At 53.2% G+C, this 20,725-nt stretch overlaps 1 protein-coding gene across 2 annotated transcripts in view; it reads left to right on the forward strand.

The window, feature by feature from the left end:
• Positions 1-7,279: 7,279 nt before the first annotated feature.
• MXI1 (MAX interactor 1, dimerization protein) overlaps positions 7,280-20,725 on the forward strand; it is a 58,234-nt gene continuing 44,788 nt past the window's right edge. The window contains exons 1-2 of one of the 2 annotated variants that reach the window (XM_057420924.1): positions 7,280-7,478; positions 18,554-18,686. In XM_057420924.1, the coding sequence (XP_057276907.1) occupies positions 7,295-7,478; positions 18,554-18,686 (317 nt within the window). In that variant the 5' untranslated portion in view covers positions 7,280-7,294. Of the gene's footprint in view, positions 7,479-17,563; positions 17,903-18,553; positions 18,687-20,725 lie in introns of those variants that run through there. The other variant, XM_057420925.1, reaches the window with a different exon arrangement.

Below are 20,725 nucleotides of genomic sequence, written 5' to 3' on the forward strand. Positions count from 1 at the left end.
GGGTCCAAAGGGGGGCAGAATCAGGCAGTGGTTTCCCCGCTCCGCTGCCTCTGTGTGTAACCCAGGTTTATCTGTATTGTTTGACCAGCGCTGGCAAATTGCACCCTGCCTCGTGCGTCGTTAGGGAGAGGCAATTAAATACTGACCCGACGAGTACTGCGGCCAACGTGCCTGGCACAAACAGCTGCAATCTGCACGGCAGCTGGGGCAGGCGGTGCAAAACAGGCACCTTCTCATTTATGGCTTTGCTCTGACCGTGCTGGGTGAAACCCGCGCGGGGCAGGGCTGGGCAGGGAGCACGCCTGCATCCAGTGGGTTTTCACGGGTTTGGTTTCAGCACAAAGGGCTGGCGGTGCCCATCATGTGTGGTGTTGGGTCACCTCACCAACGGCCTTGGGACTGTTCCATCTCTGGCAGGGTTCAAGGCCAGGTTGGACGGGGCTTGGAGCAACCTGGTCTAATGGAAGGTGCCCTGCCTGTGGCAGGGAGCTGGAGCTGGATGAGCTTTAAGGTCCCTTCCGACCCAAACCACTCTGTGACTTTTTGCTTCCCCCCCCCACAGCCCCCATCTCTGCATTTCTCCAGTGGCTTTCCCGCATTGCAGCCCTGCAGGCTGCTTCTGCTAGCAGCACTGGGTGGCCATGTCCTGTATATCCCGATATGATCCAGTGCTTCAGCTCAGCTGCCCATCAAATCAACCCTGTTCCTTCTTCATCACCCATGTGCCCGAGCTCCTGGCACCGAGCTTGTGCCAAAGGCATCCCACCACCAGGTTCCCACACCATCCCCAGGCAGGGTTTGCTGCCACCATCCTGCTTCACCCACCACAACCCACAGCACGTTCGCATCTCCATCCCTCAGCCTCCAACACTGAATCACCCCCAGCGTTTTGAACATAACAAATCCTCTTGCTAATCCTGGGCACCCCAATAAATCATTTTCCTCCATTCCCTGGAGGCTGGGAGCACTCTGAGGGATGGGGCTGTCTTGCTGGAGTGTTTTCTCAGTGGTATACAAATAAGCAGGGGTAGGTCTGAACCAGGATCTCTAGGATCAGCTTCTTGAAGGTGCTGAGAGAATTTCTGGGTAGATTAAGGCAGTACCTCTGCAAACAGCACCTTTCAGCATCATCAGTTTAGTGTGAGGTGTCCCTGCCCATGGCAGGGGGGGTGGAACTGGATGATTTTAAGGTCCTTTCCAACCCTGACTATTCTATGATTCTATCAAAGTGATGCTTGTGGTGGAGCAGGCAATGGGAAAATCAATCAGCACCAAAGTCTCATGGCAGCCTAAGGTTTAAACTGGGTGGTGTGGATTGAGTCACCTGCCACCGGGTTCAGCAGCCTGAAACAGGGAGCAGACCATTTGTACTCCTCTCTGTCGCCAGCTTTCTGAGAGCCAACACCCAGAGGCTTGTTCTGTGTTCTGTGAGCCCTGCACGAAGGAAGGGTGGCCATAGGAGTGCCCAGGAAGGGAAATACCCAAGGCAGGGCACTAACACGGAGCAAACCAGTTCCTGCTGAAGACGTCACCCACAATCAGCTGCTGATTTAAGCAAGGTGTGTGCTGTGCTGCCTGACCGGCCCTGCCGGGGACCCACCTGCCCTCAGCCCTGCTTTGGGGCCTTTTCTTTGGTCTTGCTCTGCAAGCAGTTTGCTTTTTGTGTGATCCTATGGCACCTGGCATCCTGGAGGAAACAACAGTCGAAGGCCCTGAGAGGAAGGGAAAAGGTTGAAGTGCAACGAACAGGTCACACCGAAATATTCCTTTACAACCAGAGAGTTTTATAGGCCAGGCAATGAAATGGATCAAATCTCTTCTTCAGACATATCTGACAGCACCATGCACCACGTTAGCGGAACCAGAGGACTAGTAAATGAGCTGCAAAGTGCTGACGCACTGGTGAAGGGGAGCAGAGGAGGTGGGGATGTCACTCAACGGAGCCAGGACCTGCACAAGAGGAGAGTCTGGGTTTGCTGTGACATGGTTGTCAATGGATTGCTCAGAAATTGGAATCCATGCACGTGCATGGCTGGGGCAGCAAACCAGGAGCTGAGATGCTGTGACTTGCCCATGGTGCTGGTGCAACAATCAGCCATGGCCAGGCAGAAAGTGGAGGATGCCGAGTGGGAGCAGCCTGGGAGGATGCATGGTCCTGCTCCTTAGTTACAGCGCGAGGAGGTGGAGGAGGACGAGGAGGAAGCCGTAGGGAAATACGGGGGAGAGAGAACAGCTTTTAAACCGTAGATAACATTGGCACACAAACAAATGGGTATTAACTGGTGGGGGCTGCTGGGAGGCTGGGAAATTTGTGAAGGGGATTATATGACGTGGCAGCTCAGAATAGTTGGACTAAATGACCCAGCAGATCCCCTCTGGTTTTGCCCTCCCCTTACGACACCCAGTGCTCTGAGTAGCAGCAGGGATGGTCAATTTGTATTTGAACATCAGGATGTCAAGCAAGTAAAGATGAGCAAAACTGCATCCAAACACTGCTGGGTTTTTCTGTTCTTGGGATGTGCCGGGAAACCCTCCTGGATCAGCTCCTGTGGTCAGAACCTGCCTGCCAGTGTCTCACAGAGGCACAGCGAGCTGCAGGCCAAGGAGGTGTTGGAGGGAGATGCTGGTGAGAAGTGAAGGAAATCATTGGGCAACTGTAATTACACTGTGAGACTCACGAGCTCTTGATGTGTTGCTCCCACACTGACCTGGCAGAGCCAGCAGCTCTGAAAGGTGTCGCAAAGCAGAAATGAGGTATTGCTGAAGGGATGTCCCTGGGGAGGGCGAAACTGAGCCCACATCCTTGCGAACCCCTGGGCATCGTTTCCATGCGCTCCATCACCTTGTGGGAGAATGTCTGGAAACCTCCCAGGACATTTCTCCTTTACAGCTGCTGCCTTTCTCTTCCTCTAAGCTTCCTTTTCTGCAGCTGGCCCACCAAGACATGAGACCTGGGGGGAAGCAAGGGAAAAATGAGGCATCTGAGCACCTCAAATTCATGCTCGGTCCCAAGGATGAGTGGTTTTATAGCTGTCAGCACCTTGGGAAGCCTGTCCTGAGTTAATGCATCAAAACACAGTGGGATCGGGAGGTTATTTGCTATGAAATCAGTAAAAAGCTGGGAGGAGGGACACAAGGTATTTGATAGCAAGAGGGGGCTCAAACTACCATCCTCTGGGAGGTGCGGGTCCCTCTTTGCTTTTCCTGCCGTGCATCCTGCTTCTAACAGCCCCTCGGCCCTGGCCTAGAGAGCACAAACCTCAGCAACGTGTTGGATGTCACAGATATGGCGCTTAACATAAAACCCCAAAGCCAGAGCATGCGATACCGCACACTGCGAGTATCACAAGTTCTCCCTGCCTGGAGCAGTGTCAAACGACCTTCTCTTTATCCGCCAGCCTGGACTCGAGGATCAATCCATGTATTCCTAGGAGTGGTGTACAGTTTCCCGTTCAGCAGCTGGAGAACTAGATCCTCCGCTTAGCCCATTTCATCAGGGACACGCTCTCCAGCCTTTTGCCACGTCCATCTTCCCACCCACCTCAGCAGATCCTATCCTCCCCTTCCAGAGCCACCCAGACCCAGTGGGAATATTGAGCAGTGAAGCCACCCACTGAAAGATGTGCTTTTGCCTGCTGGCACAATGCAGTTTCAGACCATATGTATGCTTTCCCTTCAGGGTGGGCAAGAAAGAATCCTCTATTATTTTTATATCAGTACTGCATAGCAACTACTGTGAAAGGCCAAGTAAAAACAGCATAGAACGAGTAAGAGCCAAGAGGAGCTTATGCCAGCTCATAGAGAGAGAGAACTTACAATTGCAAAGATGGAAGGGGGGGGCCATAGGGCTCCTCTTCATCCCTCCACTAAGAAGCAACTCAACCACTGCCTCGCAGAGAAGAACTTGATGATAAGGCTTCGGGGTGAGCTCAAAGGTTGAACAAAGGAGAAGAGAAGGAAAATAAAGACAGCATGCACTTAACTGGCTGTATTTAGGAGGCTGCCGTGGATGAGGGCGCTGGACCACGGCTGCTGGATGTGTGGAGCTGATGATGTTGCAAAACCTCCTCCCTTATTGCTCCTTCTGGGCTGCCCCTCAGATCTCTCGATGTGCTTCCCCCTGCCCACCCTTTACTGCAGTGTACCCCCAGCCCATATACCCTAGAAACTTCATTTGTCCTGAGCCAGCTCTCTTGGAAATCCTGCCCTTGGGCCATTCCCTTGGAAATGCTGGTATCTCCCTACCTCATTCCCCAGCAGATGCCACATCTCTCTGCTGTCCCAGGAGCAGATAGGACAGGTAAGCGTTCTTGCACCTCCCGGCATCACCAACAGGCAATAGCCTGAGCTGTGCCATGCCCTGCCCTGTCTCTGAGTACAGGCACCATGGGAGATGTCCAGGCACAGTCTCCAATGCTCGACCAAAGCCCCAACCATGCATGGACTCCCAGGATCCAGATGGGAGCTGTGATAAGGGGCTGTTGCAGCAGAGCATGAGCACAGCCAGACCAATTCAGCACCCTGCTGCTGGGGGCCAAAGATGGACCCCAGAGGAAGAAAGAGAGCATCAAAGGGCCCAGGGCTTGGTCCCACTTAGTCAGTCAGGTTGTGGGGCTGGTAGCCGGGACCCAGAGCTGGGCCAGACCCACCAAGGTTCTTGGGGATGTCTTGGGACATCTTGCAGCCTGGCCAGAGCAGCAGAGCTGCTTGAACCCTGCCTGGGGGACACTTGCTTTCCTCGGTAGAAGTACCTTTAAAGGCAAGTTATCCTGGAACATAGCTAGAAGGGAAGGGAATCCAAATTATGATTAATCTGGCTTCAAACCTGGGGATGTCACACTGGGAAAAGCAGTGCTGGCTCCTGACGGCTGAATCAGCACCGATCCATACAAAGCATCCAGAAAATCCCAGGAGAAGAGTTGTGCAGGTGCAAGAGGAGGACCAAGACATTCAGTTAGGTAACAGAAGATGCTGCTGTTAGGCACAGGATCTGCAGTGTGACCATACACATCCTCGTCTTCTTCTGGGAGAGGGGATAAGGCTTTGAAATGATCTGATTTTTGAGCAGTGTGGTGCTGGCTACCTCTGCTGCCTTGGGTGTGTTTTCAGTAAGGATTTTAAGCTAAGGTCATGGAAAGCTTTCTTCTCTCTGCTGGTGAGCAGGCGGAATAATGCCCTCAGCACTCCAGCGAGCTGGGCAGCTGCTCGTGTCCAGGTTTCCAGCAGATGCAACCAGGGCTGAGACATCCCCAGTGCAGTCCTCGTGCAATTAGAAAGCCAGAGACTTTATGCCTGATGTTTTAATGAGCGTTTGCCAGTGCACACGTGTGAAGTGGGAATTGCGTCTTATCTCAGCTAGTCAGTGGAGTTAATAAAAGCCAAGCACATTGTGAGCCCTTTATGGCTCAGCCTGGCTCCCACCTCCACCCCCTGCGCTGGTCAGCAGCTGAAATCCTGCTCTTCTGCATGGCCAGATGCCTGCAGGGATAGAGCACACTCCAGCCAGGCAGCAACATGCCATCCCACTCTGCTCCCTGCTCCCAGGCTCCACCTCTGTTTTCCCTGCTCTTCTCCAGGCCATGTCTAAATCCAGCTGATGGTTTGTGTCCCGTCCCGTCCCCCATCCCCCCCCCCCCCCCAATTTTCCTGGGACTTCCCATCCCTGAGCACTGTTGATCCATCCCCGTGCCATCCATCAGTACATTGCGGATGGCAGCAGGGGCAGCCTGCCAGATGCAGTGATCGAGCCGTGGTGTCTTAGGGCAGGAGCTGCGTGGTGCTGCCAGCGTGGAGGTGCCACATGGCCATGGGAGAGGCTGGGCTGAGCCATCCGGAAAGCCTGGCTCTGGCACGTGCCCTTCCCAGGACACATGACCCAAGAAATCCTGCAGCCCTGCTTCCCAAAAATAGCCTGCCAGCCCCCAGCATTTGGGAGCCAGAGGGACTTCATTGCATGCGCTGCCGTTTGGGGCATCATCCCCTCTCGGGTGATTCAGGTCCTGTGACACTGCGGGCTCCAGGTACCAATTAACACTTACTAATATGGCATCTTTTAAACACACCACGACCTCTCTTCCCATCGTACCTCCAGCCAGTGGTGACCCCTATGAGGCCAGGGAGCCCCACAGCACCGGGCATTAACATGTCCCCACTCCCCAGCACATCTCTGGGGCGATGCTTCACCCTGGATGCTCCCACAGGGCTCCTTGCTGGATCCAGACCAACCCGACCGGCAGGTCAGGAGCGGGGTTTCACACTGACAGCGTGGCAGCACGGCTTGGGCGTTGCTGTCACGAGTGGAAGCAGAGCCAGAAGGTTGTCAGAGGGAGCCCTGTGCCAGTGGGGTCCCCTCCTGCTCCCCCCTCCAAGCTCCCAGACCGGAGATAGCAGGCTTATGGAAGTGTGAAGGCTCTCCTCTTCCTCAGCCTGGGTCAGGCCCCCTGCTCTCTCCCAGGGGCAGACTCTTTCTCTACTTGCTTGGCTGCGGAACAAGGGGAAAATAAGGATACATCCCAGCCACGCTGTGCCGAGCCCTGACCCTGGGTCCGCAGGGACAGACACGGGCTGGGGGTGGCTGGTGCCCCCCCTGCCTACTCCTCAGCATTGATTTGCTTTGGGCCAAATTCATTTATTAACAACTTTTGGAGTCTGTACGGGGGGGAGGGCTGTACGGGGGACACTGCTCAAAAAAGGAGTCATTTGATGTTAAACCACCGGTGTTCCGTGCCGCGGGGGTCTGTGGACATAATGGGGTGTCCCCAGCCCCCATCACCCCCAGGGCACCCCCAGGCTGCTGTCCCCTCGGGTCCCTGCGCAGGGGAGGACCCTCGGGCAGTGGCGGGAGGTGACACGGGGTGAGTAGGGGCAGGGCCGGCCCTGCTGTGCCTCTGCGTCCTGGAGGCGGGTGCAGCGGGGTCCCCACGCCACACCGGCACCCCAGCACCGTGCCACCACCGACTCCGTACCCCGGGGGCCCTTTGCCGGTGAGGGGCCACAACACATCCCGGGACAAGCCCGCCCCCGCCCCGCCGCCCGCTCCCCCCTCTTCCCCTCCCCGCACCCCGGGAGCCGCGCAGCCGCCGGCGCTCGCACTCCGCAGGCGCGGCCGGACCGGGCCGCCCCGCCGGGGCGCGGGGGGGGCGGGACGGCGGCGGCGGCCCGTGGGGCGACACAGCAGCGGGGCGGGCGGCGGCGGCAGCGCTAGGACCGCGGCGGCCGCGGGGCTCGCCGGCAGACGGACGGGGGGACAGGCGCGTACGCAGCGCCGCACAGGGAAGCGGCGGCGCGGCGGGGCATGGGGAAGCGCGGCCGGCCGCGGAGGGAGCCGCGGGGCGCAGGGGAGGCCGGCGGGGCCCGGTGCCCCCTCGGGGACATCTGCAACACGAGCCCCGCGGCGGGCATGGACACCTTCCTCTACAACGTGCAGGTGCTGCTGGAGGCCGCCAGCTACCTGGAGCGGATCGAGAAGGAGAATAAAAGTAAGTGTGGGCTTGTGGCCGCGGCCGCGCGTGTGCGTGACCAGCGGAGATGGGGGGGGGGGGGGAGTTGGGGGAGGCGGAGAAAGAATAATAGCGCAAAGTTTTGGATGGGTGCAGGGGACACGGTGACAAAGGGAGCAGGGGCTGGCCTGCACCCCCCGCGGCGGGGGCACGCGTGGGACCCCCCCCGCGACTGTGGAGACCGGGCCCGGGGGGAAAGTTTGGGATGGAGAGCGGAGCGGAGCGGGACGGGGGGGGGGGGGGGGTGTATATCCGCTTGCCGGCGGGAGCGGGCTCGGAGGGGGGACGCGGAGAGGGGACCGCGGGGAGCCGGAGCGGCGGGGGAGGAGGCGGTGACACGTCCCCGCTCCCCCCGCCGGGGCATGGGCAGAGTCACGTAGGCAAGAGGCAGCGCTCGCCAGGTAGCCGGCGGGGAGGGCAGGGCAGGGCGAGCGCCCGGTGCGGGGCGGTGGCCCCGCCGCACCGCCGGCCTCCTGCTCCGCGGGTGCGGTGGGGTGCGCGTAGCCTGCGCCCCTGCGCTTTGGCCCTGCGGAGCGGTGCGCGGAGCGGGGCGAGGGCTGCCGGCGGCACCGCGGGGCAGGAGCGCGGTGCGAACAAAGGGTCCGCCGAGCCTCGCGGCCGTGCGCGCCCGCGGAGCCCCGCGCGCGGAGCGGACACCCGCGGCCCCGCCGCGCCGGCTCCGCCCCCGCGGCCACATGGTTCGCACATGGAGAGCCGCTCGGGCCGCTCCACCAATGTACGGCGGCGGGGTCCCCCTTGTGACGTCACGCGTTGCCGAGTGGGGCGCGGAGCAGGGGGTGCGCGGTGGGGGGGGGATCGAGCCCGTGGTCCCCCGGGTCGCTGTTCCCCCCCGGTGTCACAAGGGATCGTGGATCTCCGGCTCCTCTCCCCCCTGCGCTTCGTCCCTGTTCTCCTCGGGGTTCGGTTCATCTTTAGTCCCTATTATGATTTATTTTCTGGTTATTTTTAAATGATTTTTTTTTATTTTGTTTATTTTCCTCATTCATTTTCCCTTCTGCATTCCCAGTTTTCTTTCCCCCCTTTCCCCCTCCTTTTCATGGAGCATGTGGTGCGTTTTCCTTTCCGTTTAACTTTACAAAGAAATCAGCGAGTCCCCTCACCACACGTCTCCATCGCACACCACCCTCCCCTTGCTGCTCGTCCCCTATGGCACCTACAGGTCCCACTCAGGGGAAGATTGAGGGTGCCCTTGTTCTGCATGCACGCAGCCTTCCAGGGAAAGGGATCCCGCTGCGGAGAAGCGGCTCTGCCGCTAAAGCCGTGGTGGGGATGGTCTGAAAGCCCTTGTTCTCCGCTCGCCCTGAACAAATCCAGGCTGCTTTTCTGCTTTGGGAAGTTGAATTGATATTGGGGTGAGGGGGATTCCCCCGTGCTAATCGCTGTTTCATAATGAATCTGCAAAGCCGTGCAGCTGAGAAGCTGAGCTGCACCGCGGCTGCGAGCAGGGAAGTGACAGGAGTTACAGGAAAACCCGTGTTTGTGTGTGCAGGCAGCAGCACCAACGCTTTGGAAATCAAATGGAAGAACAACGCTTTGGGTTTGTTTTCTTTAAGAGCGCTCTTGTCTTGAAGGGGAGCTGTCACAATCATGGTGGGGTTTCTCTGGAAGGGGGAGATGGAATTTTTCTTGCTGCTGAGGTAGATAATATCTGATGTTTTATACGCTCCATTTATAAATGCAGCATTTTATGCAGCTCCTTGTTTGGAACTGGAAAATGAGCAGGGCAGCAGGATGCAGGGGGTTTTAATTGCTGTATTTTGAAAAGAGGTGTTTGCATCCAAACAGCTCCATTCCGGAGCACTTGTTTTCACTGAAGCTTTCACTAACAATCATCACGGTCGTCGTATTGAAAAGCCTCACTTTTATTAGGCAATTCTGCAAAACCCCTCAATATCTTAATTTGCAATCAGGACATTTTAGATTGAAAAGTCCCATTTAACCAAAGGCTCAACTATTGAACGTGCTGTTCAGAACGTGACCGTCGTAAACCAGGCAGCTTTTACGTGTTGCTCCCAAACAAAGAAAAATGCTGCTGGGATTGGAAAACAATCTCTGAGCGTTACAGGCCCTGTCTAAACTAGGGAATAGCTGCAGGAGCGGAAGGGTTATATCCTAACCTCTATACATGGCCTTACTGGGAAGATATTTGCATGTGGAGCTCAGGTTATTGCACCGAGAGGATGCTGTGCCCTTCCATCTGCCGGCAGCCTGGCAGGGATGTTGGTAATGCCTGGGCATTCCTTGTTACAGTCTCCAACCTGGCAATTAGCAATAACCCAACCAGCTCAGAAAAGTTTGGTGATGGAGAGACTGTGGCCAAACGCGGTCACTCTCCTGCTTCCTGCAGGATGCCCAGGTCACTTGACCGCGGTGTTACGCAGGGCTGTAAGGAGCTATTTTGGTGTTACTCCCAGCAGGAAGGTAAGTGGCTGAGTCACAGCCCGGTTGGGCGAGGTGCTTACACGCAGGGGAATGACAGTACCCTGCCCCAAGGAAACCCAGTCAAAAACAGAGGAAACAGGGAGATGTTTGTGTCCTCATGGCCAGGACGGGGGATGGGCTGGGTGAAGCACTAGGATGTTGGATGGGATCGGCATCACAGCTGTGTGGGAGCCAAAGGCAGCAATTTAAGGAAGGGCTGTTATGGCTGGGTGAGCTCCAGAGGTTTTCCTGGTTGTTTTACACGGTTTCTAATAAACCACACTCAGCATCCGCATCTGTTCTTCCAAGCCTTTGGTGGCTGTGCCAGGTTATCTACCTTTTTAACACTGTCTCAGGCAGGAGTGGATCCTGTTTGGTAGACAGGCAGGGACAGCCCTGTCTCTTGTGGATCCCAGCTCTTAGATATTCCCAAGTGTGCATGTCATACCTTATGGTGTTTGAGGAGCTGCAATGAGCCTCCAAAACCCACCAGTTTCCCATCTCTGCCTGCAGGTCAGTGGGGTGAGATGGGTGCTGGAGCCTTCCATATCTAGGGCAGAACTGTCAGTTAAGTTTCCTACCTGCTTGGTGCCTAGGAAGAAATGAGGAGATGATTTTTTTACATTTATAGGTCCCACATCCCATCATCATGGTTGCAAATAATAGCAGAGGGCTCATGGGTTGTGCTGGATGACCCAGGACCACAGGGCTGAGAGCCACGGAGCAGAGTAGGGTGTACCATCAGGGCTATGGCAGGGGGAGAATATGCTTCGGAAGTGCCCCTTTGGCACCAGCAGTGAAACCACCCATGTAGTATTCACTTACCTTAAAAATATACTGGAGTAGAAATTATTTGTATTGCAGTGTTTGTATTACAGTACTGTTATCAGACTGCTTGAGTAAACTGGAGTATTTTAGCTACTGAAATATAACTCAGTTATTTTTCCAGTTGAGCCTCTGGAAGTGAACAATGGTGCTGCCTTCCTGCTTGCTGCAGTTCTCACGGCGAGACCACAAAACCCAATCCCAACACACCTTGCTAACTGACATGTACAGGTTTCCAAATGACCTGTTTCTAGAAATTTAAGCTTGGTATCTAAGGAATAGAAATGTCACATGAAAAAAAAAATTACAGTGGTTGTTTTCAGCAATGGAAGTTGTGCTGGGGGCAGCTCCGTTGGTGTATCTGTAACCTCTGCAAATGCCACCTCATGAATAAGCATAGCTGGGAATTCATAGCAGCTGAAATGCTGGAGTTTGGAAGATGTTTTTAGAGGGACCTGGAATAAACTCAGCTGAGGTTTAGTATGTGCCAAGCATCCCTTTTGTGTGTGCGGACTCATGCTTTTGACAGTAGGAGTTGAGTAAACATGTGACAAACTCTTGGGATGGGATGACTTATCTGTAATAGACATGGTATGTAATATATACTGATCTCACTGCAGATACAGACCGATGTTGCCATATCCTCTTCTAAAAGCATGAAGGCAGGCAAGCCACTGTAACAGAGGTGTCCTTATTCACAAGTCTAGAAGAGGTCTGCACGCATGGGACAGTGAACTTTGGCCTCTCACAGAAGATAGCTACATCTTCTTTTAGTGCTGGCTATGTTTATTGACCTTCTGACCAGGAATAAGAAATGGGTGACCTTAGATTTGTCCTTTGCTCCTGAATAATCCTCTCTGAAGGAGAGAAAAACTGAGCCTTGGGGATGAGTCAACAGTATCTTCATCATGAGGCTCTTTCTGTTGTTTGCATGCTGCTTGGGGTCTTTTTTTGACAAGCTAAAGTAAAGAAATATCAGAAACCTATAATTAGCAGAGGGGAGAAAGAGCCGAGACTGCATTCGGCCTGTGTGCAGAGCTCCCATTGAATCAATGAGAGCTGAACACATGGTTCAAGGTCAGTATAGATGGTCTTGGGTCTTACAGTGATATGATATATGGAGCAGTCCAGGGCTCCTTTATTTATATATTTTCCACCCAGGTCACAATAAACCCCTTTCATTCCTCCTGGTTTGTGACCTGGCTGCAGTGATTCATGTGTTAGCCACATCCAGGTTGGGTTATTTTGACTCATGCTGTTTGGACCTCAGCATAAAATTCAGAAGGAAGCCACAGCAGGAGAAATGATAGGGCAGAGGTAAAACCATGGGGCTGTGCCAGGAGCACTACTGAGATCTGATCATATTCCTTGTCAGCAGAGCATCCTGAGAGCTGGCAGAGAAGCACTTCTGCTGTTGGATGAAGTATCCCACCTTCTTATTTAGCTGAAGGACTCCGTCCTCTATATGACGTATTTTTTATTTCCAGGAGGTCCTCTTACTCAATTTTGGATCAGTCAAGTGACTTAACCAAAGTCACAGAGTAAGCAACTGACTGACTCAGGATAAACTGGGGCACAACACAGGTCACAACACGGTCTGGAAACAGCAACACATCTCCCAGAGGAAAGGAGCCGGTAGCCCAAAGGGCCAGTAGACCTGTGGCTTTTACCTTATCGATTGGCAGAGCTCTGTCTTTGAATCAGTGAGGTATGCAGCATGTGCTTTATTCCTCTTTACACTCTTGGATATCCAGGTGGTTTGGCTCTGAAATGCCTGTCCTCACTAGTGGATGGGTTCCAGGCACCAGTGGGAGTGCTGAAAGGGATTATCTGATGCCTTGTGAAAGAATGAGGCTCCTGGATGAGAAATGAGGCCACGTCCTATAGGCTGTGTAGGTCCCTTGTGGAAGGTATTGCAGGCATTGGAAGGGTGTTGAGTAGGTGGGACCTGGGATGTTGTCCAGCCTGCTGCTACAAGTCCGCCGACGCTGAGCTGTTAAAAGTACAAGAGACCTGGTTGTTACAGCGTGTGCTGAAACGTGGGATATTCAGGTATGCCAGAGATGATGTTCCCCTGGCTAGGAAAACAAGGGGTTTATGGGTCTGCTGATCTGGGGAATCAGCGAATCTTTTCACTGCTTTAGGAGCAGCAGAGAATTGTTCCTCCTGAGGATCGTTATTTGCACCTTGCTTGCAGGAGTGTTAGGTGTCAAGGCTTCAGAAGCAATATCAAGTCTTTGCAGGGATTGTGTATAGGTGGGCAAAGGAAGCTCTTACAAATTCCTTTGCCCACCTTTGCCATGTTTATATATCTCCCAGAGAGTGGACAGATTTAGGGATTGGAGGATTTTAGAAAAGGTCAAAGAAGGGGTGGAAAACCACGCAGTTTAGTCAAAGGGATTGCCTTTAATGAAAATAACTTCCACGTTGCAAAGCATTGTGTAATTTCTAAACCTTGTGTCCAAAGCAGAGGGTTGGGCATCTCATTTCGTGAGGTATGTTCCTGTTCCACCTCTAGCTTAGGGTGTTTCTTCATATGAGCAATTACGCTGCTTACACCTCAGTTTCCCTTCCTGCAGAGTGGAAAGAAAAGAGGTAGAGTCACTGCAGGTTTGAGAAGCTTAAAACATTACTTTCTGGAAAGCTCTTAGAAAATTTCCTTGATGGAAGATGCGAGTTTAATGCAAGCGACGGTGATGTTGGTAAAAGACCACATCTGTTCTACTTGATTAAAATAGTACAGCAGCGTTTCAGATGTAAATATTAATTGATTTCTGCACTGCAGATTTCTTCTTGGATATTTAAATTGTTGCTAAGGAGGAGGGAAAGGCTATCAGGGAGATTAACAAATCCATTATTAAGGCTGGAAATGGAGGGCTGCCGAAGTGCCATTTAATAAAATGTAAAAAGCCCCTTTCTAAAGGGCGAAGCAGCAGAACACACAATGAAAGTGAATCACAGCTGCCAGAACGGATGCCAGGCAGCAAGCACTTATAATCAGAAAACTGTACTTACAGATCATTTGGAGCCACTAAATTAAATGATCTCATTCTCCCCTAAAATATTCTTCCCTTAGCCCCTCCCCAGTGTTGCCTGTGGATTGCTCAACCACATTTAAAATGTGACTTTTGGGGCTTTTGGTCAGCAGTTGAATAGCGTTGGGCTCTTCTTGCCATTCACTTTCCACCCACTTTTGTTTCTGTCACATACAACTTTGGCATTTTGCAGGCTGACCTGCCGACATGAGCACTTGGGATGGCAACTGAAAGGTTTAGCAGATGTGCTTGGCTCTGCTTGTCTGCCTCTTTAGGGCTCCTTCCTAGGGAAGATGTCCCACAGCTCACACTCAAATTTGTCTTTGTTTCACACAGATTTTTTCTTCTAATTGTACATTGTTTACTTCAGAAACAAAGACTTGGAAGCTGAGCTGATGTGTAAATGGAAGAGCTGATGCTACATCGTTTCACTTAGAACTGACCCTGCTGTTACTTCATTTCAGTGCTGATTTCATTCACTGTGTGTATTGTGTCCCCCTCCTTCTTACTCTTTCATTTTATGTATAAACTTTGGCGTCAGGAAGCTGACACTTTGATATGCTCCTAAACTTGCTCTCCATTTTCCAGCCGTGGCTTTCCCTGGGTAATCTCTAGAGTGGATTTTCCGAATATGCCATCAGAAAATCTAGTGTCAGTGGATGCTGACAGGAACTTGTCTTGCAGAGATTTGGGGGCTTTGTCATGGTTTTTTTGCGAGGGAGGGTTGGGGGTTAATGTTTAGTATTGCTAATCCTGAGAGGCAAATGGCTCCCTGGTTTTGGAAGCAGGTTAGAGGAAGCATAATTAGAGTCCAGAAATGAACTTGCGGAAGGGTATGCACACCTGCGTCCTTTTCCCTTTGTGAATAATCCAAAACCATACAAGTAAGTCCTTGAAACTGATCAAGTCTGAAACTTTCCATGTGATTGTAACTATCTGCTCTATTGGCAGTTCCCAGCATAGAAAACAGAGGTGGAGAGAGAAAGAATACTTCCTTCCCTGAGTTCTCCTCCAGACAAAAGCCAATCTTTACAAGAGCTGTAGTCGGCTCAGGGTAGGTAAGTGAATGGACGCTGTCCTGCCTGAGTGAGGGCTGGGGCTTGCTTTTCCACAGAGCAGGATGAGGGAGGCATGACCCTGAAGGTGTCCCAGCTTCCTGTACTCTTCAGTGATCCCATCTTAAAAGAAGCAAAACAAATCAACCCTTTGAGATTGGGAGATGAAAAGGGCTGTGTAAGAACTGAATGGTGCTATTATTTTTACCTCCATCAGCTGCAAGCCTGCAGTTTTCTGAGAAAACCTCAGAAATGGTGAATCAGCAAAATGTGTTTAAAGAAAAGTTAGCTACCCTGAATCCATTTTTTTTAGGCCTTCTTAAGTTGAGTGCTGCCAACTCTTGCAACTTCATCACGAGTCTCCCAATACTTTGTGCTTTGCTTAAAGCTCTTGCTATCAGATAGGAACCACTAATTGATAATCTCAGGTTTTCTGGGGGTTTTAAAGTACTTTTCCAGGGTACTTTTTACCCATCATGATGAAGGAATACTTATAAATGTAACCTGTCATAGCCTAAAGGTTCAGACCCATGAAAATAATCCCAATTAGTACTACAAAACAGTCCTTTGAGGGTTTCTAAGTCAGTATCATCTTGGGATTCAGGTTATTACTCTGAACCTTCTGATTCTGATTTTGAATGCTCTCTGATTGGGCCCTTTTTGGGAGTAGATCAAATATTTCAGAGACTGGTATCATACAATTGAATGTTAACAGGTTTTTAAGCTCTATTCCAGCAAACGCTGAAGCTGGTAAAATTTAGAGTTAAATAAGTGGTCTCAAGGGCTTGTGCCTGTATGAAAATCAGGATGTAAATACTTGATTAAGGTGCTGAGAAGAGTGATCAGACTGCAAGGTATAGGTGTGACAGTATTTGTTAAAATGAGTGGTCACTGTTGTTACTTGTTTACGTGCTGCTTCAAATACAGCGAGGTCTGCCCTCTGTGACACCTGGCTATTCTCTCAAAGGGCTGTGTTCACATTAGGAAATGATGTGAGTTCCCAGAGTACCTTCAGTTCCATCTCCACTGGTGAGATGTGGAAAGCCCCCACACTGTGGCTGCCGGTTTCCTTTTGTAGTCTCCTTGCTTTATTCTTGCCACAGTCCTGGCACTTGAACAGCCCTGGTGTCTGCAAGGGGAAGGATGAAGTGGCTGCAGGTCCCTCCTGCCTCGGAGGCTGTTACCATTTTGGTGAGCATGGAGCTCAGCCTGCACGTGGTGGCCCAGAGGGAAGCTGTGGCATACTCATCACCCCTCCATTTACAGCTGGGTGCGTGGATTCTGAGTGCCGCTGGGTTTGTGCCACTGATGAACCAGTGCTGTGAGCTGGCAGGGAGGGAGGAAGGAAGGATGGGGCAAACCACTGCCACCTCAGGGCCCAGTGAGCACAGCCATCACCTCAGGGTCTGGGTGAGCACAGAGCCATCTCCTCAGGGTCTGGGTGAGCATGGAGCCATCACCTCAGGGTCTGGGTGAGCACAGAGCCATCTCCTCAGGGTCTGGGTGAGCATGGAGCCACCACCTCAAGGTCTGGGTGTGCAAGGAGCCATCACCTCAAGGTCTGAGTGAACACGGAGCCGTCACCTCAGGGTCTGGGTGAACATGGAGCCACCACCTCAGGGTCTGGGTGAACATGGAGCCACCACCTCAGGGTCTGGGTGAACATGGAGCCACCACCTCAGGGTCTGGGTGAGCATGGAGCCATCACCTCAGGATCTGGATGTCCATGGAGCCACCACCTCAGGGTCTGGTTGCACAGGGAGCCACCACCTCAGGGTCTGGGTGAACATGGAGCCACCACCTCAGGGTCTGGGTGAACATGGAGCCACCACCTCAGGGTCTGGTTGCACAGGGAGCCACCACCTCAGGGTCTGGTTGCACAGGGAGCCACCACCTCAGGGTCTGGGTGAGCATGGAGCCATCACCTCAGGGTCTGGATGTGCATGGAGCCACCACCTCAGGGTCTGGGTGAGCATGGAGCCACCACCTCAGGGTCTGGGTGAACATGGAGCCACCACCTCAGGGTCTGGATGTGCATGGAGCCACCACCTCAGGGTCTGGGTGAACATGGAGCCACCACCTCAGGGTCTGGATGTGCATGGAGCCACCACCTCAGGGTCTGGGTGAGCATGGAGCCACCACCTCAGGGTCTGGGTGAACATGGAGCCACCACCTCAGGGTCTGGTTGCACAGGGAGCCACCACCTCAGGGTCTGGGTGAGCATGGAGCCATCACCTCAGGGTCTGGATGTGCATGGAGCCACCACCTCAGGGTCTGGGTGAACATGGAGCCATCACCTCAGGGTCTGGATGTGCATGGAGCCACCACCTCAGGGTCTGTTCCACCACTACGCCAGGGCCTGGACTGAGGCACAGCCCTCACCTCAGGGTCTGCCTCTGCATGGAACCATCACTGCAGGCATCATGGCACACAGCCATTGGCCCGGGGGAGGGGGGTGCGCTCTGGACCCCCACGCGTGTGTCCGGGTGGGTGTGCGGTGTCCCTGTGTGGGGGCCCCAGTGCCGCCACCGTCCCGCGGTGCCCGAACTACATTTCCCAGGCAGCCCCGCGGGCGCGCTCCCGTGAGCGCCGGGCAGAGGTAAACAAAGTGGTGCGGGGCGGGGCGGGGCCAGGGGCTGAGGGGCCGCCCCGGGTGGCTGGGTCCTGGCGGGGCCCGACGTGGGGTGAACCGGGGGCTGGGCCGGGCGGCAGGACGGGTGTGGGGCAGGAGTAGCAGTTGCCTCCGCCGGGAGGAGGATCCCGCTCCTTCCTCCGGCATTTCCTCACGCGTTCCCTTGCCACCTCCGTGCGCCCATCCCAGGAGAGCCGCCCCCCCCCGGCCGGTACGGAGAGGGCTGTCGGTGTGAGGAGGCCCGGGGGCTGGGGAGAGACGGCGATCCCGCGGTGCACCCCCCCGCTGCCGCCCCCGTTTCCAGCGAGGGGGCGGAGGGGGGCCCGGCGCTGCGGAGTGCCATGGAGCAGGTCCAGATGATCAACATCCAACGGCTGCTGGAGGCGGCCGAGTATCTGGAGCGGAGGGAGAGAGGTAATGGGGGGAAGGAGGGGTGCTGGGATAACAGCCGTGGTAATGGGGGAAGCGGGGTCGGGGTCAGAAATCCCTGTCGGAGGTGTGAGAAGGGGATCAGAGCAAGTGTGTGCTGGAGGAAGTAAACCCCATCAGCGAGGGGTTTGATGAGGGACAGGACTGACCCGCCCTCCTGGAGGTGGTGGCTGAGGTGGAAGGGAGAGAGGGGGAGGTTGCGGCGGATGGAAGGAAAAGTGCTGTTTGGTGTCAGTTTCCCACCAGGGTGGTGGTGGGTGGCTCTGGCTTTGCGGAGACAGCGATGGCATGATGAAATGTGCCTGGTTTGCCCAGTTCAGATAGCTCAGACAGGAGCAGAGACGAGGTGCTCTCTGGGCTGTCCTGTTTTGATGTTTTCAGGTGTTTTAAGTGGCGTGGTCCTTCCTCCAAGGTTGGCAGGGCCTGTGTATTCCCCTTCCTCTTTTCTGCACCTCCCAGTCCGCTTCCTTGTGAATACATCATCAGTCATCTCCCTGAGCTGGTGTGGCTAAGGGCCTCCCCAGCCTGGCTGATGGGGCAGTGATGAGGCCTGCCTGCTGCTGACTGCTGGTTTTTTCCTCTATCTTTTGGTTAATAACCTTTTTTTTTATGCCTTGCCTGTTGATTCTCATGCAGAGTGCGAACATGGCTATGCCTCAGCCTTCCCCTCTGTTCCAAGTCCTGGACTACAAGACCCAAAGCCCACGCGGAGGCTGAGCCGGGCAAGAAAACACAGCGGCAGTGGCAGCAATGCAAGTCTTGCCAACAGGTATGATGTGGGCAGGAACACGTGGGATGCAGGGATGATGGAGCTGGAGAAGAAAGCTGGAGGCAGAGGAGAGAAACCCTGTGGGGAAAGGGGGAAGAATCTGAGTGGGGGTTCAGAGCTGGGAGACACAAATACGGTGTCCATTCTAGGTCTGTGGCACTGAGAGCAGAGGGGACACGGGGGAGCTGTATCTGAAGTGGCACTGCTAGCTGTCTGTGCCAAGACCCAGATGCTGCAGAGGGAAAGGGAATAGGGAGATCTGTTCATAGGGCTGAGGGAGGAGGTAGGCAGTAGCTACACCCATTATATACAGCTGATGTCTTCCCAACACAGAAGTCACTGCTTTTAAGGGATAGTATGTGTGCAGCCTGGGTGCTCTGGGATTGTAATGACAGGCGTGATTTGAAGCAAGGAAATGATATTTTGAAATGGATCCCCTACAACAAACGGGAGAGAGGGAGATGACTGGCTGCTATGTACAGCATGTTAAAAATTCAGTTCAGGAAAACGAAGCTGTCTTTCACTGTGCCTTTCAGGGCAGTGGGGTTTCCCAGCTTTCTGACTGCTGGGTAGTTGTAGAACTCCATGTTTTGACAGTTCTCTTATACGGCATTTCTTGGTTTCTTAAATCTTGAAGAGACAACAGGGTTAAGCCTGTCACTTGGTGCTGTGATAGAATCTGCCTCTCCCCTCTTTTTCCTGTTCCTTTTGTTTTCTTTCACTTCGTTCTGTAGGATTGTTCAGAGCTTGTTGAGACCTTCTGGGATAGAGAAACTTCAGAAGCAGAAAGTATAATTTTGAAAATGTAATTGCAAGCTTGCTTTTGCTGCAGCAGGGCTTGTGCAATCCATAAAGTAGTGGCAGGTGGCTCAGGTGATTAAAGCTTTCTTAAGGCCATTGGGAAGTGCCTGTAAAGGCCTAAGGGAAAGGTGCCTTTGCTTGCAGTGATTCTGCTTCGGCAGCATTTGATAATAAAGGTTCTTTGAAGTGATGTTAGGACACCTTGCTGTGGGGAGGTTTTCTTCATCAGGATCAGCATATCCTGAGCTTTTTGTGTGCTCTGTGTTTATATTTACTTCCATCCTTCATCCAGCCTCTCCTGATCTCAGAACAGCTGTAGTCATTTACTTTTTCCCATGACCCAAAGTCCCGAATCCCAGTGACTTTGTATTGGGGAATTCTGGCAAATGCTGAATTGAGATACGCATTTTTCCCCTCTAGGTTTCTCGCGTACTATTTTTCCATCCCACACCTCTTTCTCTCAAAGGCCTTTGTCATGGCAACCTGCCCTTCTCCAGAGGGGGCTGGAAGCACATCCCCCTCAGGAGCTCCTTAGCACGGAATCCAGCAGCCTGTAGGCTGGAGAGGGGTGCAGAACACTCCCTGTCCCTGGGGTCTGGGTGCTCTCATGGGGCACCTTTCTGTGCTGAGACCAGCCCACTGGGCTAACAGTGCTGAATATATTGATGTGGGGGGAATGGCAAGAGAAGCAGAAAAGATACTTTCTAGTGTTACTTAAAACTGTCATTATTCAAGGAATACTGAGGCCAAATAGATTATTTGGAGTGAGATTGTTACCCAGTGTGGTGCCTCCCATGCTTGTTTCTGCCTCAGGGAGTGACAAATGCCAGGTCTCCTCCAGACAGAGACCAGAGTGGGTCTTTTGGGGAGCTCAGATCTTATAGGCACAGTTGGAAATGGAAGTTTCTTTTAGCACAAGTCGTAGCAGCTTGCACTTGCTGTAGGAGATGGCAGGCCTTCCAGATGGCTGCAGTGCTGGGAAGTGACAACTGTGAAGTTCAGGGTGCCTCCAAATTCACTGCAGTGTGTTTTGTGTGATGCTGAGTATAGCATCAGCCTTGTTTAAGGAAGGCTCTGTATCATCCCTTCCTGTTAAAATCAAAGGGACAATTCAGTAAGTTCTGTCTAGTGGAGTTTGAATGGACTTTGAATTAAACATCAAGGCTTGATGAGGGGTAAAACATTTCATGTGTGGACATGAATTGCTTTTGTCTCAAAATGTTTAATTTTGAGCATAA

Source organism: Pezoporus wallicus, unplaced genomic scaffold (assembly GCF_028554395.1).
Source record: "Pezoporus wallicus isolate ANWC-B61680 ecotype Strahan unplaced genomic scaffold, APGP_CSIRO_Pwel_v1 contig_3365, whole genome shotgun sequence".
Lineage (NCBI taxonomy): Eukaryota > Metazoa > Chordata > Aves > Psittaciformes > Psittacidae > Pezoporus > Pezoporus wallicus.